General features: G+C 45.6%; 1 protein-coding gene across 2 annotated transcripts in view; it reads left to right on the forward strand.

Annotated features, from left to right (window-relative positions):
• The first annotated feature begins 658 nt into the window (after nucleotides 1–658).
• The window catches only part of LOC121584894 (oxysterol-binding protein 2), a 95,476-nt gene continuing 74,828 nt past the window's right edge, over nucleotides 659–21,306 (forward strand). For both annotated transcript variants that reach the window (XM_041901114.1, XM_041901115.2), the window contains exon 1: nucleotides 659–961. In XM_041901114.1, coding sequence (XP_041757048.1) covers nucleotides 804–961 — 158 coding nt within the window. In that variant the 5' untranslated portion in view covers nucleotides 659–803. The remainder of the gene's footprint in view (nucleotides 962–21,306) is intronic.

Genomic DNA, 21,306 nt, shown 5'->3' on the forward strand with positions numbered 1-21,306 from the left:
ATGGGCATGAGTTGCAGTGTTATGTTGGCATTGTTAACATTTGGGGTCAACTTGGGAGTAGAATTTAGCCAGCTTGGTATTTATGTAGTGACTTCTATGTATCACTTTAAAGTGTGTAGCAACATGCCTGGTACATACAGAAGGGACTTTCTTCTTTTTTTTCTCGATCATAACTATTAGTTGAAATTTCGATTCCTAAATCCTGTTCCAAAGTTGATCTCCATGATTGGAGGCATGGACTGCCAACAATTAATTATTTTGAATACACAGCTGATAGACACCATTTTGCAGTTGTGGTTGGTTTTGAATATATCCTCCAACATGGTGGGAGATGGTAGAACTACCTGAGGAAATCATTTGTAATTTTTTGGGCCCAATCTCGGGCTTTTAAGTATCTAAAGAAATGGGCATTTGGAATATTGAATGTAGGGGAGAGCATATGATAGCTCTTAACGATGTGGCCATACAGGATTTGGATTCTATGAATGCCCATGTCACAGGTGTGACGAATGCTTTTAGCTTTTTTCCCTTCATTTTAAAATGAGAAATTGAAGAAATGGGCGGGGTTTACGACTTTGTGGATGTGGTAACTAGTGACAACCAGTTCCTCCTTCGCATCAGCTTTCATCCTTCCCCCTGTTTCCAGTGTCATGTGAAAGGGACGCCTAGTGTTTATCTCGCTCTCTCTGGTTTGGACCCTCCCCGGCGGTGTGTGTATATATGGAGAGAGCAGGATAGTGTTATTCGTTTCCGCGGTCTCTTGTTTATCCGGCTGCACACCGCAATCTGCGGCAGAGCTGAGGATGAGCGACCAGGGAAAGGGTTCGGCATCCACTCCTGCAGGGGCCCTAGCGCCGGGGTCGGATACATACAAAGGCTGGCTTTTTAAATGGACTAACTATTTGAAAGGGTATCAACGCCGATGGTTCGTCCTCAGCAATGGCCTTCTGTCGTATTACAGGTAAACATGCTGACACTAGTAGCTGAGCTAATTACAGTATCAGCATGTGTAATAATAAAATATATTTGTAAAAGCCATAAGTCCAGGCTAACTACAGTAGTACTATACACTTTGATGGTCTGGTATTGCAACTGTAAATGTCAAATAAACACTCATGATGATGACAGCTACAGTACAGAGACAGTGATGCCAACTTCTTGACATCAATTTAAGGCAAACCCCATCATGTAACTTGTGTTGAAACTGTTCAGTGGGCAGTGGGCACTATTCTCACAGATAGCTAGCTAAGTAATACATTACGTTATGTCAAGCCCTTTAAACTTAGCTAAGCAATGAAATCACTCTTTAAAAAAAAATTATGTGTTATTTAGAATGTTCAAATCATGTACCTACACGGACAGGCTGACAGAATGCAAGTGGCTCTGCTGGCACGAGTTAGCTGTCACTGAAGCTAGCTAGAAATTGCTAGCTCAGCTGGCTAACCAGGTTTTGCATATATATAGCTACACAGTAAAATCGTAAGAGTTAATTAAACTCCTATGGAGTCAAATGTAATGGTCCCACACCCATTTTGTGTTAACTATTCTGGTCATATGGTGTTGATATTTCTTAAGTTAAAACAACACTAAATGGAGTAAATATCCAACTCTGAGAGTTGCTAAAATTTAACTCCAATTGCCATTTTACTATTTTCAGTGTTGTTTTTAATCAACTCTCTTGCCATTTTACACTTTTCTGTGTTGTTTTGAATGAACAACCAACTCCAGCACAGTACATTTCTCTTTCAGTTTACTTCCTTTGAGTTATAAGGGTTAAAGCCATATTTGAATATTTCTTAATGTGGCACATCCAGGGTAGGGGAGGGAATGGCCGGCAGGGATGTAGCTCAGTTGGGTTGTGGGTTCGATTCCCACGGGGGGGGGCCAGTATGAAAAAAAAACAAAAATAATGAATGCACTCACTAACTGTAAGTCGCTCTGGATAAGAGTGTCTGCTAAATGACTAAAATATACATGTAATTATGGTGTTTTGCAATGTGATATCCAATCTCTTTTGGAATCCAACTTGCAGGAAGATATCCAGCACTTTTACATCACCCACAACTTGCATTTAGAATGCCTGTCATAGGGTGTGTTCGTAAATTGCCTCCAGTGTGTCAGTGCGCTCTGGGTCATTCGTAAATTCAGAGTGTTGTCAGATTGTCTGTTCATAAATTCAGAGCATTTCGCTCTTGGAGCGAACTGGACGCTCTGGCCGAAGAGTAGAGTTGATCTGAGCGTTCTGTCTGAGCGTTCTGACCTCACAACGGCAGTCAAGCACCCAAGCTAACTGGCTAAAGTTGGCTAGCTTGCTAGATACACACAGACACAAATGAGAGAACAGCTCACTCTGACCATTTTACTTGCCCTAGCAGAGCTGGTTAGGCTGTTTTCATGTTATCTAGAGGGTTAGTGACTGTAACTGTGATGCTGACAACAATTTAATAACTTTTTTTTTTAAATGACTTTTTACTGACACTGGTCATATTCAGCAGGTGTTGCGCATTCATAAATTCATCAGTTATACTGCGCTCTGGCGCATTCAGACGAGATTGCTCTGAAATCGGAGTAGATAGCCAGAGTGAATTTACGAACGCACCCATAGTAGGGAATAAAATAGAGTATATGGAGACTACCTGCCCCATGTAAACTGGAACAACTATCTCACTAACGGTTGCTAGAAAAATTTATATTTCTTATCTTTGTGTAGCATGAGATTTAAATAAAGCAATCAATGTACATGCGAAAACACAGATATTGTAACAAACAATTTTTTAAATTAACCTGCAACAGAGCATGCTGGGAAATATAACAATGAGGCCCCTCCCACATCTGTGGAGAACTCCATAGATTGAACTCCCTTTCTCTGGTTACTCTTAATGGAGTTAAAAGTACTCCAACCCAATCAACTCCAGTTATCAACACTAACTCCAGGGAGCATATCACTCTCTTGAGAGTTAAGATAACTCCCAGTAGAGTCAATGAAACCCCCCAAAATGTAACACTGTGATTTCAACTGTCCTTGATTTACTGTGTAGCTAGGCATACATCTTTGTTGATACTGGAACTCAGTCTAATAGGAATAAATTATAATGTATCCAGTTGATCTTTTATACCTTTTATAATGTTGGGCTAGCAAAATAATGAAATAATGATTTGGCCAGCTAGCTTGCTACCTTTAGCACAAATAGAATTGGTTAGCGAGCAGCTAGCTCGCTAACTAGAGTCTCTCTGTCACCACAGTTCTTCTCTGCCACCCAACTTATTTTGTTAGCTACATATAATACACACCCAAATGATTGCATTTTGAATTTGAAAGAAATGCACTCCACTGTATGTTGTCCCTGGGAGCAAAATAACATTCACTTGTACAGTCGTGGTCAAAAGTTTTGAGAATGACACGTATTGGTCTTCACAAAGTTTGCTGCTTCAGTGTTTTTAGATATTTTTGTCAGATGTTGCTATGATATACTGAAGTATAATTACAAGCATTCCATAAGAGTCAATATTTGCAGTGTTGACCCTTCTTTTTCAAGACCTCTGCAATCCGCCCTGGCATGCTGTCAATTAACTTCTGGGCCGCATCCAGACTGATGGCAGCCCATTCTTGCATAATCAATGCTTGGAGTTTGTCAGAATTTGTGGGTTTTTGTTTGTCCACCCGCCTCTTGAGGATTGACCACAAGTTCTCAATGGGAATAAGGTCTGGGGAGTTTCCTGGCCATGGACCCAACATTTCAATGTTTTGTTCCTTATGGCAAGGTGCTCCATAATATTGGAAAAGGCATTGTTCGTCACCAAACTGTTCTTGGATGGTTGGGAGAAGTTGCTCTCGGAGGATGTGTTGGTACCATTCTTTATTCATGGCTGTGTTCTTAGGCAAAATTGTGAGTGAGCCCACTCCCTTGGCTGAGAAGCAACCCCACACATGAATGGTCTCAGGATGCTTTACTGTTGGCATGACACAGGACTGATGGTAGCGCTCACCTTGTCTTCTCCGGACAAGCTTTTTTCCGGATGCCCCAAACAATCGGAAAGGGGATTCATCAGAGAAAATGACTTAACCCCAGTCCTCAGCAGTCCAATCCCTGTACCTTTTGCAGAATATCAGCCTGTCCCTGATGTTTTTCCTGGAGAGAAGTGGCTGCCCTTCTTGACACCAGGCCATCCTCCAAAAGTATTCACCTCACTGTGCGTGCAGATGCACTCACACCTGCCTGCTGCCATTCCTGAGCAAGCTCTGCACTGATGGTGCCCCGATCCCGCAGCTGAATCAACTTTAGGAGACGGTCCTGGCGCTTGCTGGACTTTCTTGGGCGCCCTGAAGCCGCCTTCACAACAATTGAACCTCTCTCCTTGAAGTTCTTGATGTTCCGATAAATGGGTGATTTAGGTGCAATCTTACTAGCAGCAATATCCTTGCCTGTGAAGCCCTTTTTGTGCAAAGCAATGATGACGGCACGTGTTTCCTTGCAGGGAACCATGGTTAACAAAGGAAGAACAATGATTTCAAGCACCACCCTCCTTTTAAAGCTTCCAGTCTGTTATTCTAACTCAATCAGCATGACGGAGTGATCTCCAGCCTTGTCCTCGTCAACACTCTCACCTGTGTTAACGAGAGAATCACTGACATGTCAGCTGGTCCTTTTGTGGCAGGGCTTAAATGCAGTGGAGATGTTTTTTGGGGATTAAGTTCATTTTCATGGCAAAGAGGGGCTTTGCAATTAATTGCAATTCATCTGATCACTCTTCATAACATTCTGGAGTATATGCAAATTGAAATCATAAAAACTGAGGCAGCAGACTTTGAAAATTAATATTTGTGTCATTCTCAAAACATTTGACCACGACTGTAGAAGGCAAGCATCCTCTCTCCACATAGTGAACATGTGCCACCTGTGTGCTGCTTATACTAATAACACCTGTGGCTCAGGTGCTTCCTGAATGGGAATCAAGTTTCCTGTGTGGGCTGGGCAGCTTTCTGAACAGGAGGACGGGGGTAACAATGGAGGACTGTTGTTCACCCAACCCAATTTTACTGTGCTTCATTAATTGGTTCATAACAGAAAGTAGGTATATTCCTCTGAGGTCCTGCAAATGAGGTCCATCCAGAAACATCAGGGTAAAAAAAATTGACATATTTTGTCTGCTGTAGAAAGGGAGTGTAATTGGCTCCTAAAACCATCTTAGGGTTTTTTAAGCCTCTCAGTTTATGGGGTTCATGCTAGCAGGGTTTTGTAAAGGGCAGAGACAGCTCATGTACTATATATGTACAGTGGGGAGAACAAGTATTTGATACACTGCCGATTTTGCAGGTTTTCCTACTTACAAAGCATGTAGAGGTCTGTAACTTTTATCATAGGTACACTTCAACTGTGAGATACGGAATCTAAAACAAAAATCCAGAAAATCACTGTATGATTTTTAAGTAATTAATTTGCATTTTATTGCATGACATAAGTATTTGATACATCAGAAAAGCAGAACTTAATATTTGGTACAGAAACCTTTGTTTGCAATTACAGAGATCATACTTTTCCTGTAGGTCTTGACCAAGTTTGCATACACTGCAGCAGGGAATTTGGCCCACTCCTCCATACAGACCTTCTCCAGATCCTTCAGGTTTCGGGGCTGTCGCTGGGCAATACGGACTTTCAGCTCCCTCCAAAGATTTTCTATTGGGTTCAGGTCTGGAGACTGGCTAGGCCACTCCAGGACGTTGAGATGCTTCTTACGGAGCCACTCCTTAGTTGCCCTGGCTGTGTGTTTCGGGTCGTTGTCATGCTGGAAGACCCAGCCACGACCTATCTTCAATGCTCTTACTGAGGTAAGGAGGTTGTTGGCCAAGATCTCGCGATACATGGCCCCATCCATCCTCCCCTCAATACGGTGCAGTCGTCCTGTCCCCTTTGCAGAAAAGCATCCCCAAAGAATGATGTTTCCACCTCCATGCTTCACGGTTGGGATGGTGTTCTTGGGGTTGTACTCATCCTTCTTCTTCCTCCAAACACGGCGAGTGGAGTTTAGACCAAAAAGCTCTATGTTTGTCTCAACAGACCACATGACCTTCTCCCATTCCTCCTCTGGATCATCCAGAGGGTCATTGGCAAACTTCAGAAGGGCCTGGACATGCGCTGGCTTGAGCAGGGGGACCTTGCGTGCGCTGCAGGATTTTTATCCATGACAGCGTAGTGTGTTACTAATGGTTTTCTTTGAGACTGTGGTCCCAGCTCTCTTCAGGTCATTGACCAGGTCCTGCCGTGTAGTTTTGGGCTGATCCCTCACCTTCCTCATGATCGTTGATGCCCCACGAGGTGAGATCTTGCATGGAGCCCCAGACCGAGGGTGATTGACCGTCATCTTGAACTTCTTCCATTTTCTAATAATTGCGCCAACAGTTGTTGCCTTCTCACCAAGCTGCTTGCCTATTGTCCTGTAGCCCATCCCAGCCTTGTGCAGGTCTACAATTTTATCCCTGATGTCTTTACACAGCTCTCTGGTCTTGGCCATTGTGGAGAGGTTGGAGTCTGTTTGATTGAGTGTGTGGACAGGTGTCTTTTATACAGGTAACGAGTTCAAACAGGTGCAGTTAATACAGGTAATGAGTGGAGAACAGGAGGGCTTCTTAAAGAAAAACTAACAGGTCTGTGAGAGCTGGAATTGGCTCTAACCAGAATAGAAAGAGTGGGAGGCCCCGGTGCACAACTGAGCAAGAGGACAAATACATTAGTGTCTAGTTTGAGAAACAGATGCCTCACAGGTCCTCAACTGGCAGCTTCATTAAATAGTACCCGCAAAACACCAGTCTCAACATCAACAGTGAAGAGGCGACTCCGGGATGCTGACCTTCTAGGCAGAGTTGCAAAGAAAAAGCCAAATCTTAGACTGGCCAATAAAAAGATTAAGATGGGCAAAAGAACACAGACACGGGACAGAGGAAGATTGGAAAAAAGTGTTATGGACAGACAAATCGAAGTTTGAGGTGTTCGGATCACAAAGAAGAACATTTGTGAGATGCAGACCAAATGAAAAGATGCTGGAGGAGTGCTTGATGCCATCTGTCAAGCATGGTGGAGGCAATGTGATGGTCTGGGGGTGCTTTGGTGGTGGTAAAGTGGGAGATTTGTACAGGGTAAAAGGGATCTTGAAGAAGGAAGGCTATCACTCCATTTTGCAACGCCATGCCATACCCTGTGGACGGCGCTTGAATGGAGCCAATTTCCTCCTACAACAGGACAATGACCCAAAGCACAGCTCCAAACTATGCAATAACTATTTAGGGAAGAAGCAGTCAGCTGGTATTCTGTCTATAATGGAATGGCCAGCACAGTCACCGGATCTCAACCCTATTGAGTTGTTGTGGGAGCATCAAGTGCCCATCAAGCCAATCCAATTTGTGGGAGGTGCTTCAGGGAGCATGGGGTGAAATCTCTTCAGATTACCTCAACAAATTGACAACTAGAATGCCAAAGGTCTGCAAGGCTGTAATTGCTGCAAATGGAGGATTCTTTGACGAAAGCAAAGTTTGAAGGACACAATTATCATATAAATCATTATTTCTAACCTTGTCAATGACTACATTTCCTATTCATTTTGCTATATTTCCTATTCAAACAAATTTCATGTTTGTTTTCCTGGAAAACAAGGAAATTTCTAAGTGACCCCAAACTTTTGAACGGTTGTGTGTATGTATGTATGTATATATATATATATATATATATATATATATATATATATAATACACACACAGTACCAGTCAAAAGTTTGGACACACCTACTCATTCCAGGGTTTTTCTTTATTTTTACTATTTTCTACATTGTAGAATATTATTGAAGCCATCAAAACTATGAAATAACACATATGGAATCATGTAGTAACCAAAAAAGTGTTAAACAAATCAAAATATTTTATATTTGAGATTCTTCAAAGTAGCCACCCTTTGCCTTGATGACAGCTTTGCACGCTCTTCGCATTCTCTCAACCAGCTTCATGAGGTAGTCACCTGGAATGCATTTCAATTAACAGGTGTGCCTTGTTAATTTGTGGAATTTCTTTCCTTAATGCGTTTGAGCCAATCAGTTGTTGTAACAAGGTAGGGGGTTATACAGGAGATAGCCCTATTTGGTCAAAGATCAAGTCCATATTATGACAAGAACAGCTCAAATGAGCAAAGAGAAACGACAGTCCATCATTACTTTAAGACATGAAGGTCAGTCAATCCGAAAAATGTCAAGAACTTTTAAAGTTTCTTCAAGTGCAGTCGCAAAAACCATCAAGCGCTATGATGAAACTGGCTCTCATGAGGACCGCCACAGGAAAGGAAGACCCGGAGTTACCTCTACTGCAGAGTATAAGTTCATTAGAGTTAACTGCAGCCCAAATAAATGCTTCACAGAGTTCAAGTAACAGATACATCTCAACATCAACTGTTTGCTAAATGACTAAAATATAAATGTAGACGCTCTTATCCAGAGCGACTTACAGTTAGTGAACGCATACATGTTTTTTCATACTGGCCCCCCGTGGGAAACAAACCCACATCCCTGCCGGCCAAACCCTCCCCTACCTTGGATGACGCTGGACCAATTGTGCGCCGCCCCATGGGTCTCCCGGCTGCGACTGTTCAGAGGAGACTGCGTGAATCAGGCCTTCATAGTCGAATTGCTGCAAAGAAAGTACTACTAAAGGACACCAATAAGAAGAGGAAATCTGTCCTTTGGTCTGATGAGTCCAAATTTTGAGATTTTTGGTTCCAACTGCTGTGTCTTTGTGAGATGCAAAGTAGATGAACGGATGATCTCTGCATGTGTGGTTCCTATCATGAAGTATGGAGGAGGAGGTGTGATGGTGTGGGGGTGCTTTGCTAGTGACACTGTCTGTGATTTATTTAGAATTCAAGGCACACTTGACCAGCATTGCTACCACAGCATTCTGCAGCGATATGCCATCCCACTATCATTTATTTTCCAACAGGACAATGACCCAAAACACACCTCCAGGCTGTGTAAGGGCTATTTGACCAAGGAGAGTGATGGAGTGCTGCATCAGATGACCTGGCCTCCACAATCACCGGACCTCAACCCAATTGAGATGGTTTGGGATGAGTTGGACCACAGAGTGAAGGAAAAGCAGCCAACAAGTGCTCAGCATATGTGGAAACTCCTTCAAGACTGTTGAAAAAGCATTCCAGGTGAAGCTGGTTGAGAGAATGCCAAGAGTGTGTAAAGCTGTCATCAAGGCAAAGGGTGGCTACTTTGAAGAATCTCAAATATAAAATATAGTTTGATTTGTTTAACACTTTTGGTTACTACATGATTCCATATGTGTTATTTCATATTTTTGATGTCTTCAATATTATTCTACAATGTAGAAAATAGTAAAAATAAAGAAAAACCCTTGAATGAGTAGGTGTCCAAACTTTTGACTGGTACTGTATATAATTTATTTCTTTATTTTTATATATATATCACACTACCGTTCAAAAGTTTGGGTCTAGTGTCTGAAGGAGTCGAGGTGATGGGACCTGGTGGACACCAAACACATCTTATACCATTCTATAACATGCATATGACCACACCTTCATACACAAAGAGCCCTGTTGTCCTTTTGCCAGTGAGTGAGGGGTTAGTGGAAACTGAGACAAGGGAGCCAAAGTCCCACTCCTGTTTGTGCTGATGGTGAAAGGAAAGAACTCTGTCCCCTCAGTCTTCCCTCTATAAATAGTCCATTATGTTGGAAGGTGACTGCTGTCTGATGTAAAGGTAGCCTGTCAACATCTGAGAACAGAGGCAGTGGAGCGCACAGGTTCCCACAAAAGAAAGCTGGAGTAATGCCCCCTCGTCTCCTCTCTGCCAGGCAGAGCTCTCTGTGTGTGTCTGGCTGGAGGCTTTGTTTGTGCCTGCCTGCATGTGTAGAAGCTGTCTGTCTGACTGTCTGAATTTTAAAGTGATTCTAAATTAAAGCAGTAGCCCCTAACATGCCAATTATGTGTCTGCTCCATATCTGGAGGTTCTTACCATACATTTGATGTCTCCCTCTCTGATGTACCACCATGATTGTAAAACATCATTGGCTTAGCAGCACTGAGGTGGAGGCATTGCATGCATCACTATGTCTTGGCTATCTGCCAGATCAACACAATTATTCACTCCCTACATCCCATCCCCCCCCCTTTCTCATTATTATAGAGTCAAAGAGAAGTGATGTTCTGTGTCAGTGCTCCAGTAGGTTGCAGCTGTGTCACCCTGTTTTAGAGGGACGTAACAGACACAATGGTCTATGTGGCTGCAGTCAAGTTGTACTATTGAAATATGCGGTGTACCATTGAAATATGCGGTGTTCCATTCATGGATACTTCATCTGCTCTGAGCAGCAGTCAGTTCCTTTTTTCCTGTATGTGTTATGTTTTCATGGTATTACTGTGTCAGACATGCATATTGTGTAGGCCTATAAGTATGACTGTAGTATGACTACGCAGCATTGCTGTAGATGGATGCACGTTTAAGCCAGAATGATTCACTTCACAGGCATTACAGCATGCACTGATCAGTTGTTGTAGCCTATGCAATCTATTTTGTTGCCCTTTTCAAAAGCAGGGATGACTATTTATCCATAAAGGGGTGAGTCAATACCCACTTGACCAATGCCACTTGCTAATTCGACCCCAATGATGTTCAAATGATCTCTGTTTCCCAGCCTAGTTGTGCTGATATGGAGAAGTCAGGGCTTGATATGTGAAGCTAGTAGTGGCAGGGAAAGGCCAGTAGTGGACTATAATCTCTGGTCTGCAGCTGAGCTGACACATGACATACTCAGCATTTGAGCCAGTTAAAATGTAATGGGGGTTTATAGAGATGCAACGTTTCACTTGCTCTATTGACTCGTCTTTGGTCTGACGCTGCATCTCTGCTCAGGCTGCTGCCTCTTTTTCTCCACGTCAGCCTCCTTCCCCCACCATCCCCTGGTTTTCTACTCAACAGGCAGGTACTGTAAATCAGAGGTAAACATGCACCATTATCACACGATAATGTGTGACAAGGCCTTTTCCCTGCTCTTCTCCACCTGTCATTTTTTTATTTCTTAATTGACTTTTCCTCACGGCTTTAACACTCGTCACAGCTTACTCACCTCAGAGAGGAAATCCGACTGAGTGATTTAGTAAAGCTTACAAGGCATTTAAGTCTGGAGCCCTATGTGAGCCCTGCTATCACTGCTCACACACACTAAGGCCTGCTCATGCCCATACCTGGCGGCCCCATGCACATCTCAGCTTGGGTCTGAGATAGAAGTATTAAGACAGCCTTGTAACTATCCAGTAACAACTATCTGCATTGTTTTTAGCTCTCAGAGAGTCAGGTTTTGGTACTGCTTGCACACTGTGTACTTGGCTAAAGGGAGGAAAGAAGAAGTGTGAGACAATACAAGTGTCAGCTCGAGGTGCAGGGGCAGGCCTGCACAGCACTGGGCTCAGAGCCTTCCTCAGACAGAGGCCCGCTCTGGGCTAGAGATGATGGAGAGGGAAAGGAGAGAACCTGTGATCTAATCACATTAATGGGCTCCTCCTTGGGCTCAGCACCAGGTCACTGAGTGTGTGTGTTTGTGTGTGTGACAGAAAATGCACAATATAAAACACTTGGAGATATTTCATATCCTCAGCTTCATTCTTTCAGCAGGTCATGTCATACTGTACGTGCCACAGTATCTCTGCCTTGGTTTGCTTGTCTCATGTTTTCATTAGGCCTATCCTCTCCCTCCTAAGGCACTACATGTCCCTTAGTGTTTTCCTCCTATCTCTCCTTGTATCATGTGCTGTGTTCCCTTCTAACCATGCTGTATATTTCTCACTATCTTTACTCCTGTGTGTCTGTCTCTGTATAATATATCTGCTGTGTGTCTGCTCATGCCTGTGGTAGCCAGTCTCTCTAGTGTGTTGAGGTGCTGTTTTGTTTCATTACACGCCCCAGATCGGTGGATCTGTGTGTTGTCAGGATGTGTGGTGCTCAGGGTAACGACAGGTAAAATCCCCTTAATGCTTTACCAGCACAGCACTACACAGCACAATATACAGCACCCGCTGGCCCTCGTACTCCCTCTCTCTCTCTCACTCACTCTCTCTCTCCCGCTCTCTTTTCTGTACCTCCCTCTCTTTGATTCCTCTCTGTCTCTCCTCTCTCTGGGCAATTCCATTGTAACGGAATTGCGCCGACACTCAGATTTTTCCCTTAAACGTTATGCTAAACAAAAACCATTTGATTTGAAAGTTTAACAAACCATACAACTCTATGCACAATTACTACTTTTAACAATTTACACTGAATAAAATAAAATAAAAACATTTACTGGAAGTACAGATGCAAAGTTTGGTAACAGAATTTCAAAAAATTACAAAAAATCTCCCTCCGTTTGTGTCCACATTTACAAAAACTCTGTTAAATATCTCAGAATTGAGATTTAACGATGTTTGCAGAAAGAATGGGGTGTCAGCTTTGTAAGTGAAGTGGATTTACAACCGTTAACGGAATTGCGGTGACGGAATTTCATCATGTGTCCCTGATCTGAACTACACAAACATGCATAATTATGGATATGAATGTCATTCTCTTCCTGGTGATGTATCCTGTATAGGTACACAAAGGTAGAAATATACAATATCCTCCTTTGCATGTTTGGGTATTATTCTACACACTGGTTATTATTTTAATGAGCTCTGCCCCCAAACAAGACCAAATTTGGTTGGTCCTGACCGGACCAAATCTGAACCAATCATAGATGTATATGTTTCACAAGTTTGGACATCAAAGTACAGCACAGTAGAGAACAACACTGCACAGTTGAGTACAGTACATTAGTGTACTGAACTCTAGTGTGCTCTGCTATGTACTGTTCTGAACTGTACTGTACTGAACTATACTCTAATTTTCTTTACTGTACTGAACTCTGCTCTACTGTACAGTACTGCAGGGTTCGCGTTAATGCAGAATTCTGTGTTTTTCACACACAAAAAAAGAACACATGAAATATCTTGTTGGATTTTGTAAACACAGATCTAAAATGCTTCTTAATGTCATTCTGCTTGGCATCAGACTAATTTTGTGCTTCAGTTGCACTTCTCAAATCGGATGAGAATTCACAAACGGGCATTCTGTCAGCAGACAACGCTCTGACTGATGTGTAGCTACTTTTCCTCTGGTACTTTTCTCAGGGTAGCCTACTTTTCTTCGGTAAAATGCAAGATTAGCATCACACAAAACATTAGGAAATGTAGCTGGCTAAATACACTATATATACAAAAGTATGTGGACACCCCTTCAAATTAGTGGATTCGGCTATTTCAGCCACACCCGTTGCTGACAGGTGTATAAAATCGAGCACACAGCAATGCAATCTCCATAGACAAACATTGGCAGTAGAATGGCCTTACTGAAGAGCTCAGTGACTTTCAACGTGGCACCGTCATAGGATCCCACCTTTCCAACAAGTCAGTTCGTCAAATTTCTGCCCTGCTAGAGCTTCCCTGGAAAACTGTAAGTGCCGTTATTGTGAAGTGGAAACGTCTAGGAGCAATGAGCTCAGCTGCGAAGTGGTAGGCCACACAAGCTCACAGAACGGGACCGCCGAGTGCTGAAGCGCGTAGCAACGTCAGCACTAGAACTGTTCGTCGGGAGCTTCATGAAATGGGTTTCCATGGTCGAGCAGCCACACACAAGCCTAAGATCACCATGCGCAATGCCAAGCGTCGGCTGGAGTGGTGTAAAGCTCCTCGCCATTGGACTCTGAAGCAGTGGAAACACGTTCCAACTTACGAATCTGGGTTTGGCGGATGCCAGGAGAACGCTACCTGCCCCAATGCATAGTGCCAACTGTAAAGTTTGGTGGAGGAGGAATAATGGTCTGGGGCTGTTTTTTCATGGTTTGGGCTAGGCCCCTCAGTTCCAGTAAAGGAAATCTTAATGCTACAGCATACAATGACATTGTAGACGATTCTGTGCTTCCAACTTTGTGGCAGCAGTTTGGGGAAGGCCCTTTCCTGTATCAGCATGACATTGCCCCCGTGCACAAAGCGAGGTCCATACAGAAATGGTTTGTTGAGATCGGTGTGGAAGAACTTGATTGGCCTGCACAGAGCCCTGATCTCAACCCCATCGAACACCTTCGGGATGAATTGGACGCCGTATGCGAGCAAAGCCTAATCGGCCAACATCAGTGTCCGACCTCAATAATGCTCTTGTGGCTGAAAGGGAGCAAGTCCCCGCACAATGTTCCAACTTCTAGTGGAAAGCCTTCCCAGAAGAGTGGAGGCTGTTTATAGCAGCAAAGGGGGACCAACTCCATATTAATGCCCACGGAATGAGATGTTCGATGAGCATTGTAGCATTAAGATTACCGATTTGGTAACTGAATTTCGAGTTTTAATCACTTCATAAACAAAATGTATATCAGTAAAAAGACTAACTAATTGACAGGTCTACATTTACTTGTTACTTCTGTGAACTTTAATTATCCTCCCTCATGAGTTAGAGAAATTTGAAAATATCTTAAAGATATTTGGGTTTTTGGTAACGGAATTTCAAGACACAAGGCAATGTTTCTTAAACTTACAGAAGGCAGAAAAAGTTATCCAAAACTACATAGAAGTGTTGATATTAGTTGTCAGGGGTCTTTACTTCAACATTGTTTTTTGAATTATGTATTTCTAATACCCTTTTAGACTTTTTCTGGTAGATGTATTCTAAGACCCCTTTTCCGTCTGTTTGATCAGAAATCAAAGCTTTTGCTTATTTTCGCTCTCTCTCTCTGCCCCTCCGTCCTCTCTCTCTCTCTCTCTCTGCCCCTCCGTCCCCTCTCTCTCTCTCTCTCTCTCTGCCCCTCCGTCCTTATCTCTCTCTCTCAGCTTCTGCTGTGCATTGGCTCTGTAATTCCTGGGCCGTTGCATGGCCTTGCCTCCCCACAGGGCAGAGGGATCAGCATGGATCTTATCTTGCTCCTCAGCACACTCACAGTGGTGTGATCCAGTTTGAGCTGGAGCTCTGGGCCGCTGGTGCTCGCTGGAGGCTGGGCTGTTGACAAACCCTTCTCTCCCTGTGGCTTTGCATGACCATGTCCCTACTGGCCTAAGATGGAACCAGGGAAAAGTTTACCCCAAAGTGCTTGTTAATCTCGGAACCCAGAACTAAATCTTGCATGCACGCTGGCCGGCTACTCATGGCTGGGGTAAACATTCATGAGAGACTAGCTTTACCTAGGCCAAACTTGAACCAGTTGGAGCAGTGAGGCTGAACTGATCCTGAGGCAGAGGTTAGAGACAGTAACTCTAAACTTTCCTCAGAGCCCAATAGTGAGTTGTCTCAGGATCTCTCTCTCTCTCTATCTGTCCCTCTGTCTGTTCTCATTACACACACACACACACACACACACACACACACACACACACAGAGACAGACACACACACACACACACACACACACACACACACACACACACACAGAGACAGACACACACACACAGAGACAGACACTTCTTAGAAGTTCTCGTCATTTCAGGACAGAAACCCTGAACATGACTGTGTTCAGTTGAGCCTGCCAATGTCTCTGGTGCTGTTTGTCTGCTGTGGGTGCTGTGTTTGTATATGTGTGTGTGTTTGCTGGTGCAATTGGCAGAATAATGCTGGCAGAGCTGGTTCTGGCAGTGAGGGCCAGGGGTCAATGAGGATGGATGTTGGGACACACATACACACACACACACCCACCATGGGGCGTGGGCTGTATTAATCCCTCAGAAGCTGCTTGAGTTTAGCTGTTCTCACCATTACAGGAGGTCAGTGATCTGACATACCACCAGGGAACTGCAACTGATACTAAGTAACTTATGCCTGGGACTTGGACAACGGTGTACAAACAGACGTCCGAGATGCCCATCCCTGCCTCCTGCCCTGTGGAAATGTCTGTTGTTATGCTCTGAGTTTGTTCACATCCAAATGCTCCTTATTGGGTTGCTGAGGATAAAGGCTGTGAGCTGTCACTGAACTGCTGTGCTGCTCACCAGCTTGTCTGTCCTCGGTGAGGGGTTAGACAGACACCCTGGTCCTACCACACAACCTAATAAATACTAATAAGACTGAATTGTCCCAAGACAACTATTTGTCTGATTAATCATATTACTCTTCTTCTGATGATTTCATTCACCTATATGTGTTCTCTGATAGGCCAGTATAGTTTGCTCATACTAATGATGATTCTTGTAAATGTGGACACGAGTTGGTCCAAGCAAGGCAATTCTCTCTCCTTTTCGCTCGCTCTCTTTCTCCCCTTTTCTCTCTCACACCCTCGCTCTCTTTCTCTCTGTCCTTTGTCCTCAGTGTTATTCATTGTTTGGTTTTGTCCATTATGGGGGCTTGGAGTCACACAATGGCGTTGTTATCCAACATTCTGTGGCCCAATAAAAGTGCAACACTAGGCCCTCTGCCCAGAACACACACAGTCACTCCCTAAGCACAGCCACCTGAACATGTCGAATGATTGACGATACTGTTCTCTAGTTTGTGTATGTTTGAACATGTAAACATACACTGTGCTGGCTGTATGTGCAGTGTGCACATGCTGGGAACAGAAAACACTGTTACACAGTAGGCTAAAATGGGCTAGAGACAGTAAGCCAAGGATGGCTCTTGACTGTTTTTCATACCTTTCAAAGCCACTATCTTTTAACTTCACATTGCATGTGTTCCTATTTCTTTCTCTATCCCTCCGCCTCCTCGCTGCCCTGCTTAATAGCCTCCTCCCACCTGAACCTGTACCTGAGCATGGCCGCATCGCCACATATCTAAATAATGAAGTGTTTGGTCATGACTGTTTATCAAGCCACAAGAATGAAGCGACTGCATACAGGAAGGACATTTGCGCTTTGGTGTCCAGTCAGACATACAGTAGGTTAGTAGTAGATACAAAGCATTGGGATTTGACTACTAATCAGCCTTTCTCTCTGTTTCTGTACTTGTCCCCGTCTCTGTCCCTGTGTATCTGTTTCTGTGACTTGGTGTCCCTGTGTCTCGTCTCTGTCTGTCCCTGTGTCTTTTCCTGGTCTCTGTCTGTCACTGTGTCTTGTCCCTGTCTCTCTCTCTGTGTCTTGTCCCCATCTCTCTGTCTGTGTCTTGTCCCCGTCTCTCTGTCTGTCTGTGTCTGTCTGTCTTGTCTGTGTCTCTCTCTCTCTGTCTGTCACTGTGTCTTGTCCCCGTCTCTCTCTCTGTGTCTTATCCCCGTCTCTCTCTGTGTCTTGTCCTCGTCTCTCTCTGTCTGTGTCTTGTCCCTGTCTCTCTGTCTGTCTGTGTCTTGTCCCCGTCTCTGTCTGTGTCCTGTCCCCGTCTCTCTCTCGCTCTCTCTCTCTCTGTCTGTGTCTTGTCCCGTCTCTCTCTCTCTCTCTCTCTCTCTCTCTCTCTGTCTGTGTCTTGTCCCCGTCTCTCTCTCTCTCTCTGTCTGTGTCTTGTCCCTGTCTCTCTCACTCTCTCTCTCTCTCTCTCTCTCTGTGTGTCTTGTCCCCATCTGTCTCTGTGTCTTGTCCCCGTCTCTCTGTCTGTCTCTCTGTCTATTTGTGTCTTGTCCCCGTCTCTCTCTCTCTCTATCTCTGTGTCTTGTCCCCGTCTCTCTCTCTCTCTGTCTGTGTCTTGTCTCTGTCTGTCTGTGTCTTGTCTCTCTCTCTCTGTGTCTTGTCCCCGTCTCTCTCTCTCTCTCTCTCTCTCTGTGTCTTGTCCCCGTCTCTCTCTGTGTGTCTTGTCCCCGTCTCTCTCTCTCTCTCTCTGTGTCTGTGTCTTGTCCCCATCTCTCTCTCTCTCTCTGTCTGTGTCTTGTCCCCGTCTCTCTCTCTCTCTCTCTCTCTCTCTCTCTCTCTCTCTCTCTCTCTCTCTCTCTCTCTCTCTCTCTCTCTCTCTCTCTCTCTCTCTCTCTCTCTCTCTCTCTCTCTCTCTCTGTGTGTCTTGTCCCCATCTGTCTCTCTGTCTGTGTCTTGTCCCTGTCTCTCTGTCTGTCTCTCTGTCTGTCTGTGTCTTGTCCCCGTCTCTCTCTCTCTCTATCTCTGTGTCTTGTCCCCGTCTCTCTCTCTCTCTGTCTGTGTCTTGTCTCTGTCTGTCTGTGTCTTGTCTCTCTCTCTCTGTGTCTTGTCCCCGTCTCTCTCTCTCTCTCTCTGTGTCTTGTCCCCGTCTCTCTCTGTGTGTCTTGTCCCCGTCTCTCTCTCTCTCTCTGTCTGTGTCTTGTCCCCATCTCTCTCTCTCTCTGTGTCTTGTCCCCATCTCTCTCTATGTGTCTTGTCCCCGTCTCTCTCTGTCTGTGTCTTGTCCCCGTCTCTCTCTCTCTCTCTCTCTCTCTCTCTCTCTGTGTGTCTTGTCCCCGTCTCTCTCTGTCTGTCTTGTCCCCGTCTCTCTCTCTCTCTCGCTCTGTCTGTGTCTCCGTCTCTCTCTCTCTGTCTGTCTTGTCCCTGTCTCTCTCTCGCTCTGTCTGTGTCTTGTCCCCGTCTCTCTCTCTCTCTCTCTCTCTCTCTCTCTCTGTCTGTGTCTTGTCCCCGTCTCTCTCTCTCTCTGTCTGTGTCTTGTCCCCGTCTCTCTCTCTCTCTGTCTGTGTCTTGTCCCCTTCTCTCTCTATCTGTCTGTGTCTTGTCCCCGTCTCTCTCTCTCTCTCTGTCTGTGTCTTGTCCCCGTCTCTGTCTCTGTCTTGTCCCCGTCTCTCTCTGTCTGTCTTGTCCCCGTCTCTGTGTCTGTCTGTCTCTCTGTCTGTGTCTTGTCCCCGTCTCTCTCTCTCTGTATGTGTCTTGGCCCTGTCTCTCTCTCTCTCTCTCTCTCTCTGTGTCCTGTCCCCCTCTCTCTCTCTCTGTCTGTGTCTTGTCCCCCTCTCTCTCTGTCTGTCTGTGTCTTGTCCCCCTCTCTCTCTGTCTGTCTGTGTCTTGTCCCCCTCTCTCTCTCTCTGTCTGTCTGTGTCTTGTCCCCGTCTCTCTCTGTATGTGTCTTGTCCCCGTCTCTCTCTCTCTGTCTGTGTCTTGGCCCTGTCTCTCTCTCTCTATCTCTGTGTCCTGTCCCCCTCTCTCTCTCTCTGTCTGTGTCTTGTCCCCCTCTCTCTCTGTCTGTCTGTGTCTTGTCCCCCTCTCTCTCTCTCTGTCTGTCTGTATCTTGTCCCTGTCTCTCACTCTCTCTCTGTCTGTGTCTTGTCCCCGTCTCTGTGTCTGTCTGTCTCTGTCTGTGTCTTGTCCACGTCTCTCTCTCTGTCTGTGTCTTGTCCCCGTCTCTCTCTCTGTCTGTCTGTGTCTTGGCCCCGTCTCTGTGTCTCTCTGTCTGTGTCTTGGCCCCATCTCTCTCTCTGTCTGTCTGTCTGTGTCTTTGCCCCGTCTCTCTCTCTCTCTGTCTGTGTCTTGTCCCCGTCTCTCTCTCTCTCTCTGTCTGTCTTGTCCCCGTCTCTGTGTCTGTCTGTCTGTATCTTGTCCCCGTCTCTCTCTCTCTCTCTGTCTGTGTCTTGTCCCCGTCTCTGTGTCTGTCTGTCTCTGTCTGTGTCTTGTCCCCGTCTCTCTCTCTGTCTGTCTGTCTGTGTCTTGGCCCCGTCTCTGTGTCTGTCTGTCTGTGTCTTGGCCCCATCTCTCTCTCTGTCTGTCTGTCTGTGTCTTTGCCCCGTCTCTGTGTCTGTCTGTCTCTGTCTGTGTCTTGTCCCCGTCTCTCTCTCTGTCTGTCTGTGTCTTGGCCCCGTCTCTGTGTCTCTCTGTCTGTGTCTTGGCCCCATCTCTCTCTCTGTCTGTCTGTCTGTGTCTTTGCCCCGTCTCTCTCTCTCTCTGTCTGTGTCTTGTCCCCGTCTCTCTCTCTCTCTCTCTCTCTCTCTCTCTCTCTCTCTCTCTCTCTCTCTCTCTCTGTCTGTCTTGTCCCCGTCTCTGTGTCTGTCTGTCTGTATCTTGTCCCCGTCTCTCTCTCTCTCTGTCTGTGTCTTGGCCCCGTCTCTGTGTCTCTCTGTCTGTGTCTTGGCCCCATCTCTCTCTCTGTCTGTCTGTCTGTGTCTTTGCCCCGTCTCTCTCTCTCTCTGTCTGTGTCTTGTCCCCCCTCTCTCTCTCTCTCTCTCTCTCTCTCTCTCTGTCTGTGTCTTGTCCCCGTCTCTCTCTCTCTCTCTCGCTGTCTGTGTCTTGTCCCCGTCTCTCTCTCTGTCTGTCTGTCTTGTCCCCGTCTCTCTCTCTGTCTGTCTGTCTGTGTCTTGTCCCCGTCTCTCTCTCTCTGTATGTGTCTTGGCCCTGTCTCTCTCTCTCTCTCTGTCTGTGTCTTGTCCCCCTCTCTCTCTCTCTGTCTGTGTCTTGTCCCCCTCTCTCTCTGTCTGTCTGTGTCTTGTCCCCCTCTCTCTCTCTCTGTCTGTCTGTGTCTTGTCCCCGTCTCTCTCTCTCTCTCTGTCTGTCTTGTCCCCGTCTCTCTCTCTCTGTCTGTGTCTTGTCCCCGTCTCTCTCTCTCTCTCTCTCTCTCTCTCTCTCTCTCTCTCTCTCTCTGTCTGTCTTGTCCCCGTCTCTGTGTCTGTCTGTCTGTATCTTGTCCCCGTCTCTCTCTCTCTCTCTGTCTGTGTCTTGTCCCCGTCTCTGTGTCTGTCTGTCTCTGTCTGTGTCTTGTCCACGTCTCTCTCTCTGTCTGTGTCTTGTCTCTCTCTCTGTCTGTCTGTGTCTTGGCCCCGTCTCTGTGTCTGTCTGTCTGTGTCTTGGCCCCATCTCTCTCTCTGTCTGTCTGTCTGTGTCTTTGCCCCGTCTCTGTGTCTGTCTGTGTCTTGTCCCCGTCTCTCTCTCTGTCTGTCTGTGTCTTGGCCCCATCTCTCTCTCTCTCTGTCTGTCTGTGTCTTGTCCCCGTCTCTCTCTCTGTCTGTGTCTTGGCCCCATCTCTCTCTCTGTCTGTCTGTCTGTGTCTTTGCCCCGTCTCTCTCTCTCTCTGTCTGTGTCTTGTCCCCGTCTCTCTCTCTCTCTCTCTCTCTCTCTCTCTCTCTGTCTGTCTTGTCCCCATCTCTGTGTCTGTCTGTATCTTGTCCCCGTCTCTCTCCCTCTCTCTGTCTGTGTCTTGTCCCCGTGTCTGTCTGTGTCTTGTCCCCGTCTCTCTCTCTGTCTGTGTCTTGTCCCCGTCTCTCTCTCTGTCTGTCTGTGTCTTGGCCCCGTCTCTGTGTCTGTCTGTCTGTGTCTTGGCCCCATCTCTCTCTCTGTCTGTCTGTCTGTGTCTTTGCCCCGTCTCTCTCTCTCTCTGTCTGTGTCTTGTCCCCCCCCCCTCTCTCTATCTCTCTCTCTCTCTCTCTCTGTCTGTGTCTTGTCCCCGTCTCTCTCTCTCT

The sequence above is a fragment of the Coregonus clupeaformis genome, chromosome 16 (assembly GCF_020615455.1).
Source record: "Coregonus clupeaformis isolate EN_2021a chromosome 16, ASM2061545v1, whole genome shotgun sequence".
NCBI lineage: Eukaryota > Metazoa > Chordata > Actinopteri > Salmoniformes > Salmonidae > Coregonus > Coregonus clupeaformis.